The sequence below is a fragment of the Platalea leucorodia genome, assembly GCF_965183815.1.
Source record: "Platalea leucorodia genome assembly, chromosome: 22".
Classification (NCBI taxonomy): Eukaryota; Metazoa; Chordata; class Aves; order Pelecaniformes; family Threskiornithidae; genus Platalea; species Platalea leucorodia.
This window is the reverse complement of record NC_138844.1, coordinates 337,322-362,062: the sequence shown is the minus strand read 5'-3', so window position 1 is coordinate 362,062 and position 24,741 is coordinate 337,322. Positions and strand designations below refer to the sequence as shown.

The 24,741-nt window shown below is 42.7% G+C and overlaps 1 protein-coding gene and 1 pseudogene across 2 annotated transcripts; both read right to left on the bottom strand.

Annotated features, from left to right (window-relative positions):
• Positions 1-8,084: 8,084 nt before the first annotated feature.
• Positions 8,085-9,023, bottom strand: LOC309600099 (olfactory receptor 14I1-like; the record flags this gene model as incomplete). Its single annotated transcript, XM_082332165.1, has 1 exon — positions 8,085-9,023. The coding sequence occupies one exon, from the start codon at positions 9,021-9,023 to the stop codon at positions 8,085-8,087; it is 939 nt and encodes a 312-aa protein (XP_082188291.1).
• An 8,907-nt stretch (positions 9,024-17,930) lies between these two features.
• Positions 17,931-18,749, bottom strand: LOC309600098 (olfactory receptor 10A4-like; annotated as a pseudogene). Its single transcript has one exon. The product of its transcript is annotated as an olfactory receptor 10A4-like (transcript).
• Positions 18,750-24,741: the final 5,992 nt, after the last annotated feature.

The following is a 24,741-nucleotide window of genomic DNA, read 5'->3' as shown; positions in this document are numbered from 1 at the left end:
GGTTTTGGTAGTGGGGAGGCTGCAGGGGTGACCTCTGTGGGAAAAAATTGCCCTGTGCCAGTCACAGACGGTTCCAAAACAGACCCACTGCTGGCCAAAGTTGAGCCAATCAGCAAAGCTGGTGGCATCCCTGTAAAAATGTATTTAAGAAAAGGTAAAAAATGCCACACAGGCAGAGCAGGAGGGAAAAAAAGAGTGAGAACAGCAGTGCAAACACCAAGGCAAAGAGAGGGAGGAGGACGTATTTCCCTGCAGCCCATGGTGGAGCAGATATTCATGCTGCAGCCCATGGAGGACCCTATGCTGGAGCAGATGGATGTTTGCTAAAGGAATTGCAGCCCATGGAGAGGACCTGTGCTGGAGCAGAAGAAAAGTGTGAGGAGGAAGGAGCACCAGAGGGAAACTGCCATGTGTTGATCCCCCTATCCTCCCATCCCCCCTGTAAAGAGAGTGGGGGCAGGGGGTATAGGAAGAGTCAGGAGTGAAGGGGTGAAGTTGAGCTTGGGAATAAGGGGACATGGCAGGAGGGTGTTTTAGTTTTTGTCTTTGTTTCTCACCATCCTACAAATTTATTGTCAATAAATTGTATTAATCTTCCCCAAGTCGAGTCTGTTTTGCCTGTGACAGTAATTGCTAAGCAATCTCTCTGTCTTTTTCTTGACCCACAAGCTTTTTCATTTATTTTTCTCCCCCTGTCCTATTGCGGAAGAGGATTGAGAGAGCAGCTGCGTGGGTGTCTGGCAGCTAGCCAAGGTCAAACCCTACAAAAAATTCATTGTATTTTAACAGATTTTCCACATCTACACTTTTTATGGTGATTTTTTTGGGTAGTTGAATCTCACACTTAAGATTAGATCAAATTTACCCCATATGCAAGGGTGGTTACAGCATCCAGAAATCCCCCAAAATACTAACACAAAGTTGATTTTCTACCCCAGAACCCCTTAATGGCTTCCTGTACCTCCTTGTTTCTCAAGCTCTATATGAGGGGATTTACTGTTGGGATCACAATTGTATAGCAGGTGGAGAACACTTTATTCAGATTTAGGGAGTTATTGGGAGGTGGTAATACATACATGACAGCAGGGATCCCATAGAAAGTAGTAATCACAATGAAGGGAGATGAACAAGTAGAAATGGCTTTCTGCAGCCCCATTGGGGCCACAGAAAGTCAAATTCAGCATCAATGCAATGATCACCAAGGTGACTGCAAAGCCAGTAATTCAGAAAAGAGCTGCCAGTGCTGGAATAATATTCTGGTTCATTATAGCTGTATAATGAAGAAGATTACAGATAGCTAAATAGCAATCACACGCATCATGGCTGGTAGCAAATGTTCGGTTCCTCCCAAGGAGCCAAACATACAACTGTGCAGTACAGTCCCTGAAAGAGAGACTTTTTCTCTGTGAGAAAATTGGTTAACGTCCTAGGAACAATATTGGTTGTATAGCAGATCTCAGGGAAGGAAAGGTTACCCAAGACAAAATAAATGGGGATGTGGAGGCTTCAGTCCACACATACGGTAAGAAGAATAAGAGTGTTCCCAGAAATGACTACAGGATAAAAGAGCGAGAGCGACACAGGGGGACATCTCCAATGAAAATCCCAGTGGACCAAATTCTGTCACAGAAATTCTGTTCCTTAAGTCAGCATGCAGAAGGAATCTAGAGGACAGAGACTCAGTCATAAAATAAAAACTCTAGGAACATGTGAAGAATTACTACACTGACTTCACTCCAACCTTAGCAAGAGTTTGACACTAAGCAAACTAGATTTATCTTCTCCACTAAGACAGAATCACTGTAGGTGATTTATCCTCCTTCATGGACAGGTTCTCATCATTCAAGTCAGAATTGACCTTTGACTGGCAGTGCCTGGACTTTTCTACAGACAAACTGCACTATAGTAAATTTCCCCTATTCAGTTATGTTTATCCATTTAAGCAATTTTCCAAAAATGTCACAGAATGACATAACAATTAGGTTGGAAGGAGCTCTTGAGGTCATCTAGTCCAATCTCCTCCTGCTCAAGCAGGGTCAGGTAGAACAGCTTCCAAGACTGTGTCTATTTGAGTTTTGAATATCTCCACAGACGAAAGCTCCACAACATCTCTGGGCAACCCTTTCCACTGTTTGACCACCCTCCCAGTAAAAATGCTTTTTGTCATGTTCAGCAAGTCACTGTAAGAAAGACAGTACTCTAATTTTATTTTATTTTTGTAAGGCTACCAATAAACTCAAAGGTCATATTCCTGAAACTCCCCTATTGATGTTTGCTTGCATTTCATTTGCCCTTCCTCCGTCCCTTTGGTATCAACAAACACACTAACCAGGGGCTTGCCTCAGGATGGACATCAATATCTGATTTGCCATCTCTACAGGCTTTTTAGGGTTTGGAAATTTGGCTTAAAGGAGTTCAAATGCAATGATTCTGACTGTAGATACTGGTGTTTTCATTTGCAACTGCATAAAGTTCTCAGAACTGCTGAAAAATTTCAAACCTTTTTCTTTCCTACTCCATTCTGGACAAAATCTCAGTATGTATAACTTGAGAATGTTTTGATAAAGAAGAAATCAGTCACTCTGAAAATGATGCTGGAAGTCAAACTGGCAAACACACTTTACTTTTTTCCTGTAGAAATAGCAATATAGAATATACCTAGATTCATGTCTTTGGTGGTGAACAGAGACAGAGTTCACAGTAAGTACCTTTTTCATTAATTTCATTTTTTCATTCTTTTTTTTTCATTTTCATATAATGAGTGTAGCATACCAAAAACACTTGAAGAAAAAAAAAGATGCATCCCTCATGACTTCATGCGTTAGCCAGGTTTCACTTGTCTTTATTCAAGAAAGTTACATTTTACTGCAGCTCATTGTGTGTCTTTTATTTCGAAAGGATGGCATTCCCTGAATGTCCCACCCTAGCAACATTAGAATGGTGTGGTCATGTGCATGCTAAGATCACCCATCTCCATCTGCAGTTTCCCTCCGAGCAGTAGAAAGCATTGGAGATCATAGAATCATTAAGGTTGGAAAAGACCCTTAAGATCATTGAGTCCAACTGTTAACCTAGCACTGCCAAGTCCACCACTAAACCATGTCCTCAAGCACCACATCTACCCGGCTTTTAAATACCTCCAGGGATGGAGACTCAACCACTTCCCTGGGCAGCCTCTTCCAATGCCTGACTACCCTTTCCGTGAAGAAGTTTTTCCTAATATCCAACCTAAACTTCCCCTGGTGCAGCTTGAGGCCGTTTCCTCTCATACTATCGCTTGTTATTTGGGAGAAGAGACCGACCCCTACCTCGCTACAACCTCCTTTCAGGTAGTTGTAGAGAGCAATAAGGTCTCCCCTCAGCCTCCTCTTCTCCAGACTACACAACCCCAGCTCCCTCAGCCACTCCTCATAAGACTTGTGCTCCAGACCCTTCACCAACTTCGTTGCCCTTCTTTGGACATGCTCCAGCACCTCGATGTCCTTCTTGTAGTGAGGGGCCCAAAACTGAACACAATACTCGAGGTGCGGCCTCACCAGTGCCGAGCACGGGGGCACGATCACCTCCCTGGTCCTGCTGGCCACGCTATTCCTGATACAAGCCAGGATGCCATTGGCTCTCTTTGCCACCTGAGCACACTGCTGGCTCATGTTCAGCTGGCTGTCAACCAAGATCCCCCCCAGGTCCTTTTCTGCCAGGCAGCTCTCCAGCCACTCCTCCCCAAGCCTGGGAGATGGGAATTTGGATGTCAGAGCTGCCAGAACCTGATGAAGAGAATATGACTAGAAAATAAGCCTCCACTGCTGGGAAGGGGGGCAATGGTATCAGGGGAGACATGAAGGATACAAGAGGTATCTCATTTCACCAGAAAGTTCCTTGAAATTTGAGAAAAAATAACCAAAAGCTACTTGAGCATGTGATTGCCAATCCTAGAGCACAGATGGAAGTATATGGGGTGTTCTTACAGCATAAAGAAATAAAAAATTGGAAGTGTGCAGGGAAGGCTTGTCTTGTGGTAATTGCCTGGCATTTATTGAAGGAATTGTCCTGCAGTCCTTTGGCAGCTGGTACTCAACATTCAGCAGAGATTTCTTGGGCATCCTTGTAAAACCCTTTGTTTCTGAGACACCCTGGCTACTTCTTATTCAAGATTTTGAAACAAGACATAGCTCAGAAGTCCTCATCAGGGAAGATGACACATCTTCAATAAAACTGGAAGTAGTTGAGCTACTGAGGAATCTTTCTTGATTTCCTCCTTCCCTCCTTCGCAATGCACATTTCACCTCTGAACTCCTGGTTCAGCTGATAGGCAAAAACACCACAGGGAATCAAGGAGTTTTAAGTTCAGGAAAGAAAGCAAAGATGTTTGGTGATAATTGAAAGCATTTCTGCTTCATTCTTACTGCCTAGATAAGACTGATATCAAAAACAGAGTGCAGAGATCAACCCAATATCATGGAGTCTATCCTCATGGCATTTGAGTATCTTCCTGAACAACAGGTTTCCTTTTCCTGTTTTTCCTCATCATTTACAGGGTTAGTGTGAGTGGAAACATCCTTATAACTTCTCTGGTTGCAACTGATCAGCACCTTTGCACACCGGTGTACTTTTTCTAGGGAGGCTGTCATCCTTGGAGGCTTATTATGCCTCCACCATCCTGCCTAGGATGCTGGCCAGCTTCCTGACGGGTCACGAGAATGTCTGCTAGTGGCTGCCTTGCACAAATGTTCTTTGGTGCATTGAGAGCTGTTGAATGTTACCTTCTGGCAGCAATGTCTTGGGACTGATATTTGCAATAGGTAAACCATTATATCATACAGACCAGATGAACCACAAGTCCTGCCTCTGGCTTGAGTCTGTTTCCTGGACAAAGGTTTTATGGCTGTTGCTATAATAACATCATTGGTGTCTGCACTAACTCTAGTCTTGTGAAACCCCACCTGGAGCACTGTGTCCCGCTTTGAGGTCCCCAGTAAAAGAAAGACATGGACCTGTTAAAGCGGGTCCAGAAGAGGGCCACAAAAATGATGTGAGGGGTAGAACACCTCTCCTATGAAGAAAGGCTGAGATAGTTGGGGTTGTTCAGCCTGGAGAAAAGAATGATCTGGGGAGACCTTATTTCAGCCATTCAATACATAAAGGGGGCTTATAAAAAAGACGTAAAGCGACTTTTTTCCAGGGCCTGTAGTGACAGAACAAGGGACAATGGTTTTAAACTGAGAGAGGGTAGATTAAATTGGATATAAGGGAGACATTTTTTACAGTGAGGGTGGTGAGACACTGGGACGGGTTGCCCAGAGAAGTTGTGGATGCCCCATCCTTGGAAGTGTTCAAAGTCAGGTTGGACAGGACTTTCAGCAACCTGATGTAATGAAAGATGTCCCTGCCCATGGCAGGGGGGTTGGACCAGATGATCTTTCAAGGTCCCTTCCAACCCAAACCATTCTCTGATTCCCTGATTCTGGGAACCTTCTGTGGCCCCAGTGAAAGAGGACTTCTTCGATTTCAGCCCTGTGGCAAAACTTTGCTTCAGTGACACCTGGCTAGTCCAGCTTTATCTTCAGTAGCGATCACCGTCACTCATACGCCCACACTTCCTCTGGTTGCTGGCACCACAGACTGCTGTACACACATGTGCACATAGAATAAAGGGTGTCTTACCGTAAAATAGTTGAAGCTGGATTTTATGAAGGAAACCAGACAGACTGCAGTGATCAGGGGCAGGGCATGATCAGACAAATGTACCAAGCAAGCAGCCCCTGTTTACCTGTGAACGGACCCTTTTATTCCCTTATGCATCTCTTTCCCACACTTGTTGCTCCCCAAGTCACTAAGCCCTTCCCTTTTCCCACCTTTGGTTCCTCCCCTAAACATCCCACAATAAGTCCTGTCTAATCCCAAAATGCTCTTCCCCTGCAGGGGAGGGGTGTCCTTCCCCCATAATGTGTCCCACACCCCTACATACCAACCCCCCTTGAGTCGCAAAGGTGGTCTGGAGAGCTCCTCCTGATGACTCATCTGGATGGGTTTCATGCCTGGACAACAGGGCTGATGACTCTTCTGGGACAGACCTGGGAGGAACCTGGACAAGGCGTTCATTCCTCAGGAGTCTATTTGAGTTTCCCTGCCTGCCGTTGTGCCTCTGTGCTCTTCTGCGTTTGTGGAGATGGGCCCTTGATGGGCTGGTGGCTCTCCTGTGATGGGCCTGGGAGCAGCCAGGGCAGGTTATTAATCAAGTTACTCCTCCTGACACTGTTTCTGTGGGCCTTTGTGTGTGCAGATGAGCTTCTTATTACTTAACCTAACACAGACATCAGCTTCTGAGACAGGATCCTGAAACTACTTTCTTTGTTAAAGGCAAACAGTAGGCATTCGAGAGGGAAACACCTCTCATGCACCTTTCATATCTGAACTGGAATGAGATGTGCCGCACTCTGGAAATTCCTGTTTCCTTCTGCTGATTGTAAAGTAGACCTAGGGAACTGTCTCTGGAAATGCATAACTACAGTTCATTTCAGCTAACTTGTCTTCTGCAAGGTAGATGTTTGCACCTGAACTAGTCATAGAAAAGTAGAACTACTGAATATCCTGAGTTGGAAGGGACCCATGAGGATCATTGAGCCCAACTCCCGACTCCACACAGGGCAACCTAAAAGTTAAACCACATATATCTAAGAGCATTGTCCAAGTGCTTCTTGAACACTGATAGGCTTGGGGCCACAACCGCTTCCCTGGGGAGCTTGTCTCAGTGCTTGGACACCCTCTCAGTGAAGAACCTTTCCCTAATATCCAATCCAAACTACCTCTGATGCAGCTTTAAGCCATTCCCTCACATCCTACCACCAGATACCAGAGAAAAGAGATTGGCACCACCCTCCCTGCTCCCCCTCATGAGGAAGTTGTAGACAGCAATAAGGCCACCCCTCAGTCGCCTCTTCTCTAAGATGAACAAACCTGGTATCCTCAGCCACTCCTCACAAGTCCTGCCCTCTAGTTCTTTCACCATCTTTGTTGCCCTCCCTTGGCCATATTCTAAGATTTTTATATCATTCTTACATAGCGGATCCCAAAACTGCACACAGTACTTGAGGTGAGGCCTCCCCAAGGCTGAGTAGAGTCAAGTCACTCCTGAACCTGCGTGGGAAGAGAACATGACAGAAAGCCAACATGAGAGCCACACTCTTCAGAAACAGCAACTGCAAGCCTAATACAGCACTTTGCAGAGTTTAAAATGTAGCTGTTTAGTCACTTGAATCACCCCTCCATGCTCACTGCACAAAGATGATAAATAGGTATTTCTTCTCATGGGGTTATCTGGTCTGAAAGCAAAAGTAGGATTCAGTGTTTAGAATCACACACAAAACTTCTGGGATTTCCAACAAATTAAAATGATTTAGCTGCTCAAAATTAGGCAACAGCGATTCCATTCTGTGAGGGTTTGGGTGTGAGGGTGGGAGGACATGGAAGGGAGTGATAATTTACTTTGAGAAGGGAAGATGTGCAATTATATGGGTAGTTTAGATGAGTTACAGAGCAGATCTTGTGAACAGTCATTTATTTAGATGTAAAATGATGATAAAACAGATGCACACCTTGCACTCTAGTCACACTAGTATGTGATGCACCTGATGCAATAAAGAAACAAAAAACATGCCAGTGGTGACATAACCAAATGGGCACCACCAAAACACCTCTCTGGGTTTCTCCTCATGTTTGCAAATAAATGTCCCGACTGCTTGGGTGGTCTTTCTCTCATACACACCTAGATATGTCCCTTTCCCACAACAGGCCAATTATAAATTTATACTCCATAAGCATGTATAGAGCAGAGGGAAGGTGAGATAGAGACACAGGCAGGCAGGCATATGTAAAGTGTTTGTAAGCATTACCCTAGATTTTTTCCATTACTGATGTATCCTTTTGCAAAAGCTGCTGCTATCAGCAAGTCAAAATTACATGTATAATGAAATCTTTAAACAATATTCCCCCAAAAAAGTCCTCCAGTCCCAAAGATATAAACTGTTACTGGAAAATGAAGTGCTCATTACCAAGAACACAGAGGAAGTCTAGTGAAGAAAGACTGATTATTTATTTCTGCATAATAATCTGTGCTCAGTTAATTTTCGCAGGGCAACTTTGATGTCGTTGTTTCTCATGGTGTATATGACTGGATTTATCACTGGTGGCAACACAGAATAGAGAAGAGAAGCTGTGAGATCCAGAGCTGATGGGGAGTTGGAGACAGGCTTAAGATAGGCAAAAGAACCAGTGCTAACAAACATGGAGACCACAATGAGATGAGGGATGCAGGTTGAAAAAGCTTTACGCTGTTTTTCCTTGACAGGAATTCTCAAGACCACGGTGAAAATCTGAATATAGGACATACTTATAAAAGCAAAGCAGATGACGACTAAAAGGAAACTAACCGTAAGAACCCCAACTTCACTGAAGTATGAATCAGAGCAGGAAAGCTTGAGAAGCTGTGGAACTTCACAAAAGAACTGGTCAATGATGTTGGACTTGCAGAAGGATAAATTAAAGATGTTCCCAGTGTGGAGAGCAGAGTAAGGGACGCAGCTGAGCCATGCACTGGCTGCCATGCGGATGCAAGTAGTCCCCTTCATGATTGTCTTGTAGTAAAGAGGTTTGCAGATGGCAATGTAACGGTCATATGCCATGGCAGTGAGTAAAGCAAGATCAGCAGCACTGAAGACGTGGAAGAAAAAGACTTGGGCAGCACAGCCAGAATAGGAGATGGCTGTGGTATTCAACAGAAAATTGGCCATGGACTTAGGGAGGGTGACAGAGACGGTTGAAAGGTCTAAGATGGACAAATTCATCAAGAAGAAGTACATGGGGGTGTGAAGGTGATTACTAACAGCTATGACCGCAATGATGAGAAGGTTTCCCACCACGGCAGCCAGATAAATCCCCAGAAATACCGTAAAGTGTAATATCTGAAGTTCTTGAGTATCAGAGAATCCCAGGAGAAGAAACTCTGTCACAGTGCTTTCATTGGACATTTTCTTTCCAGCGTGTTGGTGAAAGCTGTGAAGGGAAAGTCAAGGATTTTGGTTGAGATTTGATGGTCTGCTCCATAGACTCTCCACCATCTGAATTTCACAGTTGCCCTAAACACATTTTGCTCACTGAAGACAAAAATGCATGAATCCCACATGACGGATCAAATTATGACTCAGAAACAAATCCCCCAGTAATCATAGCTCCACATGTAAAATACATGTGTATGCACATGTATATATAATATACATAGGTATGTATACATATATAAAATGTATGCCTGTAGTCTACATATGTTTTATATATGCATATACTGTATGCTTATAGATATGTATACGTGTTTATATAAACACTGTCCATAATATTTTATGGATGCCATAGTATTTTATACATGCTCGTATGCATGTATACGAGCACAGATATATATATATATTGAAATAATGATAAGAAACATGGACAGTGTTTATATAAATAAAATATTATGTCCATATATAAATCTATTTATATATTTGTACATGAGATCCCTTAATCTCCACTATGAAAACCCACTGTAACATTTTTTTTCCCCCAGAAATACGTCCAGAAATAGAAACATGAGTCCCAACATGTCTGCGGTGATTCAACATGGAGCTTTCAGAGTATTTCTCCTAACCCCGGTTAGAGCTACTAATATTATCTTTTATGATGGGTGACTCATCAGCCTTCGGTAGGGGGATTCTGGTGCCTAAATGGGGTCAGAAAGTGCCAATTGAGACGTCCTGTTATTTTCCCTCCTGAACTCCACCGGACATCTCAAAACACACTAACCACACACATTTTAAGCATCTGGCCCCCACTGTAGGATGTTTTTAGCAGGAGACAATCATCTCCTTTGATTAGTGGAAAGAAAAAGTCAGAATGGATTCCTGTGATCTCTTGTAAACACCCTGCCTTAGGATGGACTGCAAACCCCTCATTCATTGCCCAGCCTCTCCTCTGCTAATAAAAGGAGGGCAACATGATTAGTCTGGATCTAAATGGGCAATTTTAGATGTGAAAGTTATGTTACTGAGGTCCATACTTAGACCTTCTAAGTCCCCACTTTTCTTCTCAGTCCATGATTCACCCATCTCCAGAAGATGATTCATCCTGGTGCTTTGGTGCACATCCAGTCTCAGAGAGAGAAACGATTTATGGTCTCTCATTCTTTTTTTCCAAAATGTTGAAATTGCCTACAAAATTCACTTTTTTATTGAACTTTTTGCAGTAGGAGTAAATACAGAGCAAAATGCTCAAACTTTACTCAATTCATATGATATTTCTTCGATTTTACATTAACGGCATTCCTGTTATTACCTTGAACGGAAATAGCAAACCTAACATGTTGTTCCTTTTGGATGCTTTTCCAAGATGTGAAGCCTCTGTTCCTCTCAAATGGAGCTTCTTTGTGAATGACTCAATAACGAATCATTTGAAACACTAGAAATGCTGCTGTGCTGTCTAGGTATGAAAGATGCAGTCACTGCAGTTTCCTTATACCTTAATGTAAGTATGAACTTATAGAAGTAGATACAAACCAATTTACCTTAGAAAAAGCTGTGTACACCTGCCTCACAGCTCCAGTGTAGGGGTATGACCCATGCTCAGGATCAGACACAGACACAAAGCTAATCCGTGGTGCATTCTTCAACTGCAGTCAAAATCGACAACTTGCTAATGGAATGCTTTTCATAGAATGGATATCCAGCTATAGTCTCATGTAGAAATATAGATGTACCTGCACACATAGAGGGATGTGGATTCATAGTACACCCTCTGGCAACCAGAGTTGACTGTCTTGTCCTTGTAAGAAAGGGAAGAATTTCTTCTTGACATGTTAATTTTATCAGCTCATGGCTGAATTATAAAGGACTTCTTGAGGGGATTGCTTTGGGTTTGTTTGGTTTGGTTTTGCTTTTGCTTTTTTTGTCTTAGATCACTGAATTTACTTTTTTTCTCTTTATTTTCAAAATTCTGTCCGATGCTGGATCGTAAAGAAATGTCTGTCATTCTCTGCAATGCCCTTGTGTAACTTAGACATAAAACCAGAATTGGTAAACAGCAAAGGATGCCTGGGATCCTATCCCTTCCTGGGGAAGGCATTTGGATGTGCAAGCTCTCTGACATGTCTTAATATGCCAGATACTTTTGTTAAGCAACAGAATATCATGTTTACTTCAAGTCAGCTCTATAGCTGTCAAAGATCCCTTCACTGGCAAACATGGGAGCGCAGACATCTAGGTCCCTTGTAACTGCATACGCTGCAGACAATTCAGTGAAGATATCCAAAGATGAGGCTAAACCTTTGTTCTTTTTCCTTTCCCCGCATCCCCAACAGTTGTCTGCTCCCTCCCTTTGACTCAATAGACTTACCACGCTTGTCTTTGCAGATTTTACTCTTTAGTTTATGCAGCACTTTTGATTCTGCAGTTGTAGCTCTTTACCACATTGACTCAATCCTTTTCCTCTGTCTGTTCACCAAAGCCACAGATCTCTGTAACTGATTGCTCTCCTGAGCTTCTTAGTACTAAGTTAAACCAACAGCTGATGATAATAGACTGGCTCCCGCCTGCTCTGTGTTTAGCTGGCCTGGAAATTCTGAGGTATGGCAAGGGCAAAGCACTGAGGTGTGGATTTATTGCTGACTCTTCCAAAGAAAGATCTCTCAGGGATCTGATGGGAACCTGTCCCTGGAGCCCTGCACAACTCAGAACCAGAGACATCGTACCAAGAGTTTTATGCTGCTTTGGTGGTAAAGATAAAGGGGCTATTGTGACGAGCTGGTGCGACTCCACAAAGCAAAGGCATTGCAGAATTTTTTTCCTTGGGGGTTAAGTTTCTACCACATGATCTGAGTTATGTGTAGTCCAAAGAGACAGAGATATTTAGGAACATGAGGATGTGGTCAGGCACCCAAGGGAGAGTCAGTCCCAGATTCAGAACACTACAGCACAGTTCAGCTCAAGATTAAAACACCTGAACTGATCCATCTAGGTGTAGGGAACAATCCAGCAGCTGTAACAAGTAGGTCTGGTACCTCTGGAGTTGCACTAGAGTCTTTCAGAAATGCACAAATGCATGACAACAAGGACACAGACCACATGGGAGAGACATGGCATTTTCAGAGAGATGTCTGAAAGGCAAATCCATAGGCACTAGGTCCCTTTCTTTAAGTAACAGAATTGCATGGTAGTGCTCTCCTGAATTCAATGGCAGGTTAGTTTGCACCCCAAGCTCCCACTTACATCAAATTCAAGCATTTTGTTCTAGAAATGAGACCCAGACCTAAATACAGGAAATGTGTATCTTTCTTTGGCCCTTCCTTGGGAAGAGGGGATGACTGATTTTCTTGATTGGAATCATTGCTCCAGTGCAGTCAGTCTAATCCCAGTTTTGTTTGAAAGGAGCTTCCGGAGAGCAGCTGGTCCCATATGTGACCTAACACAGGGTCAAGTCCAAACTTACATTAGGTTGCTCAAGGCCCACTAGTCCCTTTCAGCTGCATTATTTTTTTTCTCTCCAGCTGATCTTCCTGCATTTTGAATGTGCTCTCTTGGTATAAGCTAGTTATTTCAGGTACCAGGATCAGGCAACCAACTTCACCCGAACCAGCTCAGCTCCATCTGGGTCCGTCCTGTCTCTTCTACTCTATGTTCATCTTTCATGACACACTTCTCAAGTTGCCAGTGCTGTCTGTCATGACCAGTCCTGTCCCTTCCTTATAACATCACTTCTTCTGTCCCTTCTGTTGTCATCATCTTACTTTGAATTTCACTTCCAATTATGGCCATTCATCTGGCTTTCCCGTGGACCAACCCCTCCACAGCCCCGTAACATACATGGCTCTCTTTGATGCACAAATTATTTAGATCAGGTTGAAATTATTAATTATTATTCTTACTATTACTACTACTACTATTTTATTTTATTTTACTTCAATTATTAAACTGTTCTTACCTCAACCCACGAGTTTTTTCCCTTTTACCCTTCCGATTCTCTTCGCCATCCCACCGGCTGCTCCAGTGTTGGGATAATGGGGCCAGTAGCCTGGAATTAGAAGGCAGGGAAACCAAGCAGCTGGGATCTCTTTCTAGGGAAGGGGGAATTGAGAAAGCAATTGGAAAAGGGGCAAAAGCCCTCAGCCTCTGGAGGTGACTCCTGTCAGGCGTGAAGGAAAGGTATCCCTTCAAGGAAGATGTTATACGTCACCCAGGCAAGTGGACCACCATGGAGAGAGGTATCCAGTACCTGAGGGAATTAACTGTGCTCTACGTGATTTATAATGAGCTGGAAAGATGAAGAGGGACCAATGGTGGATGAAGTGTCTAGCCAACTCCAACAATACGAAGAAAGTCTCTTCCTCCCTACGAACCTGCATCTCAGCTGTGGAAAAACTGTCCCAGAAGGTCCAGCAACTCGAAGAGGGTATGTCCTACTCCTCACCTGTATGGACCAGGATCTCAGCCATTGGGAGTAAGTGTCCCTCTGCTCAGGAGAGAAGATATAGTGGGCACACACACAGGCCACCCTGTGGTTTTATCTGTGTGACCATGGAGAGGACATAAGGAAGTGGGATGGAAAATCCACCTCGACTGTAGGCACACAGGTACGTGAGTGGGAAGGAAAAACAACTACAAAAGGTGGCTCTTCCAGGAAAACTGCTGTTCCAGTTTCCAGTGAGCAGTTCCCCAGACAGAGTAGAAGGGCTGATTTTCCTTCCGATTGCTGTATGGAGTCCTGGTCCTAATCAGGTGTGGGTTAGATATTATTTCTATGACATGTATCAGTCAAATGATGTCCTAGAAGCTGTTTTTCTATCTGCGGTCTATGAGGAGATTTTAACTCAGCTGCAGATGTTTGCCTATAGGTAGTTGCATTTGATCAGATTAATGCCATCCATATAATATTCTCATCTAATTGACACAATTCCCTGCAAGGCAAAATGTCTGCATCAACCTTGATGGATAAGAAAAGAAAGATTTCTTCTCTGAAAATGTTTAGTAGTTAGTGTTCTGGAGTCCTGTCAAGTTTTCTTGGCTTTACAAGAATGAAACACTGTTCATCTGATGAAGAAGAATCACATGCATCACTTAGTCTGATCATTTTAAATACGTGTCCTCTCCAAATACCACAATCAAAGTGACAAAACTAATTGCTAATTTGAAAGTATCACTCTTGCTTATGAAATTGATAGCCTGTTACATAGTTTAAGTAAAATTTGGTTTTACTGAAATTTTGTGTCTGCCTAGGAAATGGGCTCACCAGTGTCTGGACTGCATAGAAGAAGCAGAATTTTTACATGAAAAGCAGGGTTCCTGTCATCTAATATTAAACATCTACATTGTACATATTTCTCAAGTCTTCTTTTATAGGTAGTGAATAGAGGTCCCTTCAGAGAGTCATTATTTTAATCCAAAAATTTTTGGTTAAGACAGACCACATAACTAATTCTCTAGATGTTTTTATTTTTGTATAGTGGCTCTAGATAGATTTAGATTTCTAAATCTGAAATTAGATGTAGAGTTAGGAAGATGAGTGTTACACTCAGTTTCATATGGCATCACAACACAGTTAATAGTACAAATAGTTTCCACACAACCGTAAGACTTTCAGAATCCAAGGTCAAAAACATTACAAAATATTTCCATGATATTTTACGATTTCTTTCTGTGTGCCCCCCCCCCCCCCCCCCCCCGCTTCCCTTCCCCAGAATTGTATGACAGGTCCTTTTTAAAGATCTAAAAGCAGAGCAAAAGAGAATGGAGAACAAACATTTAAATAAAACCCCCAGCCCTCTGTCATTTTGTCCTTGCTGGACGAGCCTTATGATGCTTGTCTATTGCATTTTGAAAAAAATTAGCATATAACAAGGCACAGTATATGTCAGATAAATAAAATGGATTAACATTGTTACAATCTGTTTCAGAGGAGGAGACCATAAGAATTATATCACATATTATGTAGAGAAGATTTTTTTCTCTGTAGGTAGTATGTAGCCCACTTTTTCAACATACTTCATATTTTGGACAACCATTTTCTTAGTGTCTTCTGAAGAAAACCTACTGAAAATAATGGTACCTTGCACAAGTTCTGTTCATGATATATCGCGAACTAGTTCTCTGCAGTCTTTGCAGATTACTGTTGGGAGTCCATGCGTCAGTTTATAATTCTCTAGCATAGAGTCGGCACACCCACTGCATAACACTTACACCCGATGTCTCTGGGGAAAAAAGGGAGGTATGTTCTGTCTATAACAGGAGTTCAGATTTTTAGTTCATGTAGAGTCACATTTCAATGCCTGGATACAGGCATCTTAATCTCAAACTGAATTCCGGGCAGATGTGATACTCCTGTAATTCAGATACAAGTAAACAAGCGAGAGTTGGGGTTTTATTTGTTTCTGTCTGAATTGCCCCACATAATCATACCTCTGCACCGCAGCCTGCCAGAACACCAAAATCATAATATGGTGCTTCTAGGGGTAGCTGGAAGGCGAGAGCATCTGCTTCATTAGGGTTATCTGGTCAAGGACCTTTTCAATGCAAAAGGCGATAATAAGTAGAGGGAGAAGCTATGAACTAGAACACAGAGACATAAACCTGGTAGACAAGAGGTAATGGAGACAATGGCAAAGACCAAAAATTGCCAGCTACTAATTAATGGGCCATTAAGAAACTGCAGGCACAGCTTTGGCGAGGCACCCCTGGAGTTCTAGTGCATCGAGCTGGACCAGCCAGCGAGTAAGGGACCATGGGTGGGATCAGAGGCCAGGATCCAGACAGGGGTTCCAGGCAGACAGAGGTGCTGTGCTGATGCTTGGGGGATCTGTGAATGTGCGTGTGCTTGTGAACCCAGAGAATGTCACGTGTGTGCCTGCACTAGTGACCTCCTGTCTCTGCCAGCCCCAGAGGAGGAGGAGACATATCTGCCTGTGCTTGCATGTGATGTGGGTCCTGTATGTGGCTGCTTATGGCAGCAGAGCCTTGGCTGTGGCAGTCTGTGTGACCGGCCGTGTCAGTGTCCTCTGTGTGTGCTTGTCTGGGCTGTCCATGTGTCTCTGGGATAGGTGCTCAACTTTGCTACTGGTTGAACCTGCAGATGGGAAAGCAGCAGCTGCATCCCTCAGACTGGTCAGAGATCCCGGGTCCCCAGGAACTGGGCTGGGCTGCTGGAGGTGGCAGCCACTCCTAATATCTCTTTACAACCTCTGCACGCATCTTGGCTGAAGACCATTGTATATGAAGGAGTTAGTGCAGGCTGTAGTGCTATGCTGTCCTGCACATCCAGTGTGGTCTTCAGGTCTGTGTTATACTGCACAAATCCCCTGGCTGCAGGGTAAACTCAGCAGCTCATTTTAACAGAGGAGCCTGCGGGCAGCTCCCACTTGGTACCAGCAATTACCTCACCTGCATGGCTTTGTCTTTATCTAACAGTGCAGCAAGAAGTACTCATGTGAACATCCTTTCTGTTTGACAGTAGAAATGACGGATATAATTGTTTTCTTTTTAAAAGATCCTATACTAACTCAAATGACCAAAACAGGGTAACCCTTCCATTGACGGGATGTACATGGCATGCTGCATGTTGATCAGAGGCCCATTTGATGCTTCACAACTTGGCGTTCCCAGTACCTGAAGTAATGCAGCTTTATCTATACTGTCCTCTCCTCTACAGTGTTAGCTCTAATTAGCAGCTTTTTAAATGATAGTTGGCACAGTCTGTGTGTCTGTCCTATTGGGATCATAAAGATCTAGCAACTCCTGGTGCAAAACACCCTCTGACACTTCTCCCATCTTAATGACTAATTTCACATCCACTCTCTTAGATTAGCAGAGAAAATAAGAAGAGTGAAGAGGTAAACTAGGATCCCATGAATCCTCCAGATGGGTACATACCACAACCAGAGGAAAAAAGGAAAAATAAATGAAGTTTTAACCTTCCTTTTTAAATGACAGGTCTGAAACCAACCTCCCTATGACCACTCATTTCCTTAACACTCAAGCAGTTTCTTTCATCCCACAATCAACATTTTATTTGCACAAAAGGGACATTGTTTTCATCTGCTCTCAATTCAGAAGCCTAAGGTATAGATATGTTTACATAAACTTATTGTTTTGACTTCGCACACAAACAATATGCAGCAATGGAGATGTCTAAGTAATAATTTGTCTCTTACTACAGGAGAAATCTAGTTTAGAACACACAAACTGTGTTTTTACTTTATCTATTTCACTTCATTCAATGCCAGTGGAGAACAGGGTTATCAGCCCAGCCATAGTTCTTTACGTTCAAGATGTTTGAAGTAAAGCGAATCATTACCCATTCAGGCCTTCAAATAAACTTTCTTCACAGAATAGAGCTGAAGAGCTCGTCTGGGAAACATCTTAATCAGAACTCACCAGAAGACTAAGGTCTTAGATATTTGTGGAGTGCCTCTCAGTTAGGTCCACTGTCCTCTTCTCTGATAATTTCTTTTCCTATCGCTAGGTAATTATTTTTAGATAAGCTCCACATAAACGTTTTCACAATATTCAGAGAATATTGTGAGTTTCACCTTATCACAGGTCAACATATCTGCAAAGTACGGAACTATTTCTGTATGGAAGGACAGGACGTAGAGGATATGGTAGCATGCGATTCGCTTGTTCTGTATGCCAAACCTACCCTAAAAAGGACATGAGAAATAATCTGAAAAATAACTCTTAAAAAAAAAAAAAAAGAAAAGCAACAAAAAATCCCAAAATAAAAAAGGAATTATCTGGAGGATTGACTCAGAGCTACAAGGCAGATATGAATTTTTGGTAAGTGATGGCAAGTCATATTGTCCCAGCAGTAATGCACACAATAGCAAAGCTACTGCAAGATTTAATTTAATATAATTCATAAACATGTCACATGTTTATACTTTTGGCTATCAGCCTTTCCAAGGCTTGTTTCACCTCTTTGCTCCTCAAGCTGTAAATCAAGGGGTTCATCATTAGAGACATCAGCGTGTAAGAGAGAGAAAGCAGATTGTTACTGCTGGTTGAATTAAAAAAAAAAAACAAACAAAACCTTTTGGGTCTCAAGTAGGTGACAATGCCAGATCCACAAAACAGAGTGACCACGACCAGGTGAGATGAGCAGGTAGAGAACGTTTTTCTCTTGTCCCCAGCTGATGGCATCTTGAAGATGGTGTGGAGTATCTGGACATATGACACAATCATGAGTAAGAAGGGGACCATGATGAAGAGGACAGCTATTATGTAGGTGGTGATTTCATTCTTGTAGGTGTCCGCACAAGCCAGCTGCAACAGAGGTCGCAGATCACAGTGAAGCGATTGATCCTGTTGGGCCCACCATATGGAAGCATAAAGATGAAAGTTGTCTGCCCAGACGGTTGTCTGTTGTGGCCCTAAGGCCAAGACCCCAGTAAGCCAAGATACAGCTGACAGCAGGAAGCACTTATTCCGGCTCATCATGGTGATGTAGCACAGGCGGTGGCACATGGCCACATAGCGATCATAGGCCATGGCAGACAGCAGACAACGTTCTCCCTAAGAGGGAGAAGGCATACATCTGTGTGGCACAGCCCAGAAAGGATATGCCCTTCCTTTGTGTGAGGAAGTTCACAGCATCTTGGGGATTGTGGATATAGTGTAGCCAACCTCCAGGAAGGACAAGTTCTTGAGGAAAAAATACATGGAGGAGTGAAGGGAAGCATCCACCATAGTGATCATAATGATGAGGATGTTTCCCGCCAAAATACTGAGGTACAAGAGCAATACCAGACAAAAGAGAGAGCCTTGGATCTCTGGAATGCTGGGAAAAGGCAAAAATTGGAAATACGTCACCACTGTGTGGTTCCAGCTGAGGTCATGTCCCTCATTTTTTTTTAAACTGCCGAAATCATTACATATCTGTTTTCTAGTTAATCTAGAGAAACACAAAATAGTAAATTAAATATTTATATATATTGCTTTGTAATAGGACAAGACCCCAGAAGAGGAAGTGATATTTTACTGATGTGTTTCAGTATTTTTAGTGCCAAAGATTGTTTAGAGGAGGGAGGGAAGGTGGTTCCCGTCACATAGATTTGATAAGCAAGAACAACTGTTCCAAATGAGTGTACTTCACTTCTAGTCAATGGAAAGGAAGATATGTCTTCTTTATGATGGCAGAATATTTTACTCTTCCTGCCTTTTAGGATGAGGACTGTACTCTACTGCCCCAGTCTTTGAAGCAGACTTTTCTCCCATTATCCAGCTGAGATCTGGTACCCTAACACCTGCTGCCAAGCAAAGAAGGCTGGTCCTTAACACCCAGAAAAAATTAATTCATTGATAGAGCAGGTTTTTTGGCAACGAGTCCCTCTTGCTATCATTCTGTGGATGGGGTTCATTCTAGAAAAGAATCACCTACTGAACACAGATAATCCTGCATACACTCTGTGTACACAGTACCACACGATTACTGTCATCAGCGTGTGTCTTCACTTCTACCCCACCTGCACACTACATAAAAAGAAAAGTAGTACAAGTCCACAAAAAAAGGTAAAACTGACAGCACATGCTACCTTTTGTTTCTCCACTCAGGGTTAGGTCAAGTTCAGCATACTGTGAACAGACAGGAGGCAATAGGCACAAATAGAAATACAAGAAATTCCATTTAAAAACAAGACAGGGTTTTGTTGGTTGGTACGTTGTTGTTGTTGTATGTTGAGTTTGGTCAAGCACTGAAACAGGTTACCCAGAGAGGCTGTGGAGTCTCTGCCTTTGGAGATACTCAAAATCTGATGGGACATGGCCATGAGCAATGTGCTCCAGCTGGCCCTCCTGTGAGTGGGGCGTTCTACCAAATGATCTCCACAAGTCCCTGCCAATCCCAGCTCTTCCATGATTCTGTGAAATGAACTTTTTACAGAATGGCACACGTGCTATCTTCCTCTCATAATTTATCCAAACACTAGAGGGAGGGTTTTTTTGAAAGTTTTTTTTCTTTTACACATACATTGAAGAGGACAGGGAAGACTTCCTGTTTAACTAGCTGTTCTGATTTCGTTGACATAATTTGAATGGGACGGGGGATGCAACTTTCAGTTAATAAGAAAAAAGCCAGACCCAAAGCACACATATGTGCAGGCACACACACACACAGAAAACCCCAGACGTTATAACCCCTTCCTATTGATAATTAGAACAAAAAAGTACTAAAGAATGTGGCTCGCTTTCCAGGAAACTACCTTTGTCCCAGGCACTCTTCAGGAGGAGCAGTTCTTTTCAAGAATAAAAAAATGTCTTGGAATTTATTTTCTATTCCAATAATCCATTCACTTCATAGATAGATGAGTCTCCCTTAAAGAGAAGCCCTGTGTAGGTGGCAGAAGAACAATAGCATATGGAAGAAGAGAAAGAAGACTGAAATAACATAAGGTAGCTCACCTGACATTAGAAGGCGGCTGTGGTTAATATTTTTGGAAAAGCTGCATCACAAACCTTGCATATTTTCCCAGTGGAAAACAGTCTGTTGGGTATTGATTTGTTTGCAATTGTAGGAGTCAGTTATTTTTTCCTCATTGTTTAGGTACAACAAAACCCTCTCTGGTTCTCCTGTTAGCTCCTGGAATTAACTTTAAAGAAAGACCTATAGAGCATTTGCATACACCTATTTTAATCTGTTATTTTTTAACCAGTCATGGTCTTGGGGCTGATCCCACCTAACTTTAGGGATAAAAGTTTGCTATGCAAATAAACTACACAAACTAGGCACAGGAAAAAGGCTTTGCAGGAGGAGAGAACACGTGCATAGCTCAGGTCTAACTCTGGCTTTAAGCTCTCTAATTAACGGTGAGGGACAGGCCCCTCCATGGGAGAACTCATCATGCCATCTCAGATAGGCCCTTCAGACTGTTCAGAAATTGTCCTCTATGGATAATAATTTCTGTCTTTATTTGGGTGAATCATACTATGCTTCTGTTTAATTAAACAAAGATAAAGCACTTCTAAGCAGTCACTTACCTTGTCATCCGGAAGACGCCTACATCACATTAGGTGATTCCTCCCTACAAAATCACTTTCTCTCTGCTGTTCACGGAAGATGACTACAATGCAGATGTCACTCTACAGTTGATGACTAAAGATAAGAGCAGGGAAGGACAGTCCTAAGGCCAGGTGAAAGAAATTCAGACTGAACGAGAAGTCTTAACACTGACAGTGCAGATATCAGTCAGCAATTCCACTTTTAACCAAATATAACCCCCAGATTTCTGGAACAAATTTCTCTGGTCTGTCTGCACTTTGGTCAAAATGCCCAGAACACTACAAGTGGAATTTTTCTGTATTGATTCAGATAACCAACATGGAGTGAGAAAAATCTAAGTCCATCATCTGGTCCCTGTTCTGATCAGTGGGGCTGGGGAAGGGTCAGGAGGAGCACGGGGAGCCGTTCTCCACTGTATGATTTATCTGAAAAGCTGCAGTACATACCTGTCAGAGTCAGGCCTGGAGATGATAGTCAAGTCTGGGTGCAGATTTACTCTCAAATGAGTTTAACTGGGGTCTGTTTCAATGCTTAATGTCCAACTGAAACAGTGTCATGCCAGTTAACAGCCCAAGCGGTACATTGCTTTCCTTCTCACTGTGGAAGATGGGCGTCGTCTCTTCTGCCTTTGGAGAGGCATTGAGGTGAGAGAGACGACGCAGGATTCCTTCTGGATCTCAATAAGAAAGGCCCAACAACAAATGGCTCAATAAAGCTCTGTTTTAATAGGATAGAATAAAAATGAATATGGGTAGTGAGCAAATCTTGTGTGCCTTCTGATGCTGGGAACCCTGCATTCATGCAGCAGTGGATGGCTTTTCCCACGGCGTGCTCCGTAGATCCTGTCCGTGGAGGTAGCTCTCCCTTTTGGTCATTCGATCAGTTATGTAATTCCCGCACAAGAAAACTCCTCTGTTCCTAACAGATGTTCTCATGAGAACTTGTTGCTTCACTTTTAGACACAGGCAAGGCCACGCGGGTGGTGCCGTTGTGGGTAGCGAGTGGAAGCTGTCTGCAGGCCCCTTGCTTACCATGAACTTCTGAGTTTATCCTGCGGCCAAGGGATGTGCACAGTACAACACAGACCTGAAGGTCACGTTGGATGTTCAGCACAGCACAGGCTTGGGCCTTCTCAGATAAACTGTTACATGCATCACTAGCTCCTAAACATGCAATGGTCTCCTGATCAGGATCAACATGAGGCCCAGCTTAAATGATCTTAAGTGTAGACCCTGGGCCCATGGGCAGAGGGTGTGGGGGAGGCCATAGGAGAGTCTGGGCAGGGGCATTAAGTCCGATTCCTGCACTCAGGGTCTTTACGAGTTGGTTTGCAGTTTATCATCTCCTTGCAGATACCTACAAGGCTGTAGTAAGATAGAGGTCGTCTAAGTTTAGATGTCAAAGTAGATGATACATTGGTGTCTGAATTCTTAGTCTGGGAATCTGAATGTCTTTTACAGTCAGTGGAGAAAAACTAGCACTTCTACAGTCTGTTTCACCTGATTCTGACACACTGCAAAGAGCAAGATGATCTAAACTGTGAAAGTGTCCACCTCTCCCCTCTGAGTATAAATGTAGTCTAGATGACTGACTCTGGCCAAGACCTTTACAAGGTTAACAGCTTTACTAAAGTGATTTGAGTCTCACTCCTAACATAATGTCTATATAAACACTTCCTCCGTGTCTGGATGTGAAGAAAAAGCTTCTTTCGAAGGTCAGTTCACCATTTCCCAAGGAAGGTATCTGACGTGAGAGAATGAATTATGTTGCTTAGGCAGTCCTACCTTCATGAAATACTGTTGTGTGAAAAGAATTCTCAAGGCCTCTTTCACTTTCTCATTCCTCAAGGTGTAGATGAACAGATTTAGTAAATGTGTGACCACAGCACATTCACGACCTTCTTGATATCAAGAGAAGTCTGTTCAATTCTCATATACGTGAATATGGCACTGCCCTTGTATAGAGAGGCGACAGAGATATGAGCACCACAAGTGGAGAAAACCTTTTGTATTCCTGAGGCAGGTGTGATCTTCAGCACAGTGGAGAAGATGTATACGTAGGAGATGATTGTCCATGTTAAGGAGCCCAGGAAAACAATGATTGCTGTCACAAAGTCTGCAAATTCTAGAAAGCTTCTTTCACTGCAGGTAGTTTTCCCTGCCTCAGGCAAATGCCAGAAATGCCATAATAGAATCGAGATTCTTCAGATACAGATAAGTGAGTGGGAATATTTACCAGCCAAGGCAGACACCGAAGATTTTCCTCTTTCTCCTTATTTCTGATGAGAGCAAATCTTGTTCTGAATACAAAATTTAAATAAAAAATATTTTTAGTTAAAATTTAGTAGAATTTTCTGCAAAATGAAAGCTGAAAAATTAAGCTCAACATAGAGAAAACACCTTATTCTACACCTGGTGTTGTCCCTGTTAGTTTTTTCGTGTTTGTTAACTGAAGAGTAAACCCAATACAGTCAGACTAATATTAAAAGTTAAAGAAATAGTGACCCTTATTGCTAACTTATATAGGTCAACATAATAATCAGTAAGCTGTACATCTGTGCCTTTATTCTCTTATGTCTAGGGGGATTTACTTGGATGGTTGGATTTTTATCTTTCCTCCTCTCACTAAAATTGACCTGAAAGGTTTTCCTCTGCCTTCTCTATCTATAAGATTAAATTAAAATTACGTGTGTCTTTCCTTCCCTAGAGCCAAATAGTTTCCCTCATCTGTCTTAACATAACTAATTAGGCTGAAATGTTTATTTCATCACCGGGCACCAAAGAGGGTTGTCAAGAGCCCAGTCAGTCTTTCTGCTACCTCTCTCACATATAACAGGCTAAGGCAATTGCCTAGCACATGTAGCTACCTAACTACCGGGACTGTCTAGAGCTGATTCTGCCATGGTTCATCTGAGTGGATGAGGTGACCTGCTGAGTGCCAGGCTAGCCTCACATACTCTAAATACATAGACTACCATGTATTCAGTTTCACATTTCAGGGTGTTTTAGTCCTTGTACCTAGGACTTCTTCAGATTTTTACAGAAACACTGTGGAACAACGAGTTTGAGCAAGCAAGAACTGGAAGCTAAGCCATTCCCAGAAGAGTGTGCTAAGCAACCAGTTGTAAAAATTAGCCTAGCCATTGAATACAAGCCCTAGAAAGCCATGGAGGAAGGAAGCTAGCCAGGAAGCTAGAATGTCATTCATTCTTAAACCTCCTCAGTTGCACTACGCTATTGACTAATATTTTTTGCAGATTCCTGAAAAGCAGATGAGACTTTGAAATCCCATGTCCAGAGTTTGCATTTCCTGAGAGAGGACAGTAAAATTTAAAAGAGGTAACTTCCAAAGTGGAAGTATTTGCTGACTTTCAGTTTTGTGGATTTTCAGTTGTCCTCATCAGGAATATTTAAAGGTAAGGAAAAAGCATTCCATTCTTAAGAAAAAGCTAAGTGCAGGGGTAATTCTTCCCTCATTTTTACACTTTCAATTTTAATCAGTAGCAGTGATTTATATATCAAAGTCTGGACTGGAAAGTGGATGGAGGAAAGTTAGTTAGGATAAACATTGTGACTAATTGTAAACATATCAATCTGCATTTGGTTTCTCAGACCTGTGTGCTGAATATTACCAACATGTCACCCCAAATGTATTTTCCAAAACTCATGCAGCTGTGCACATTCT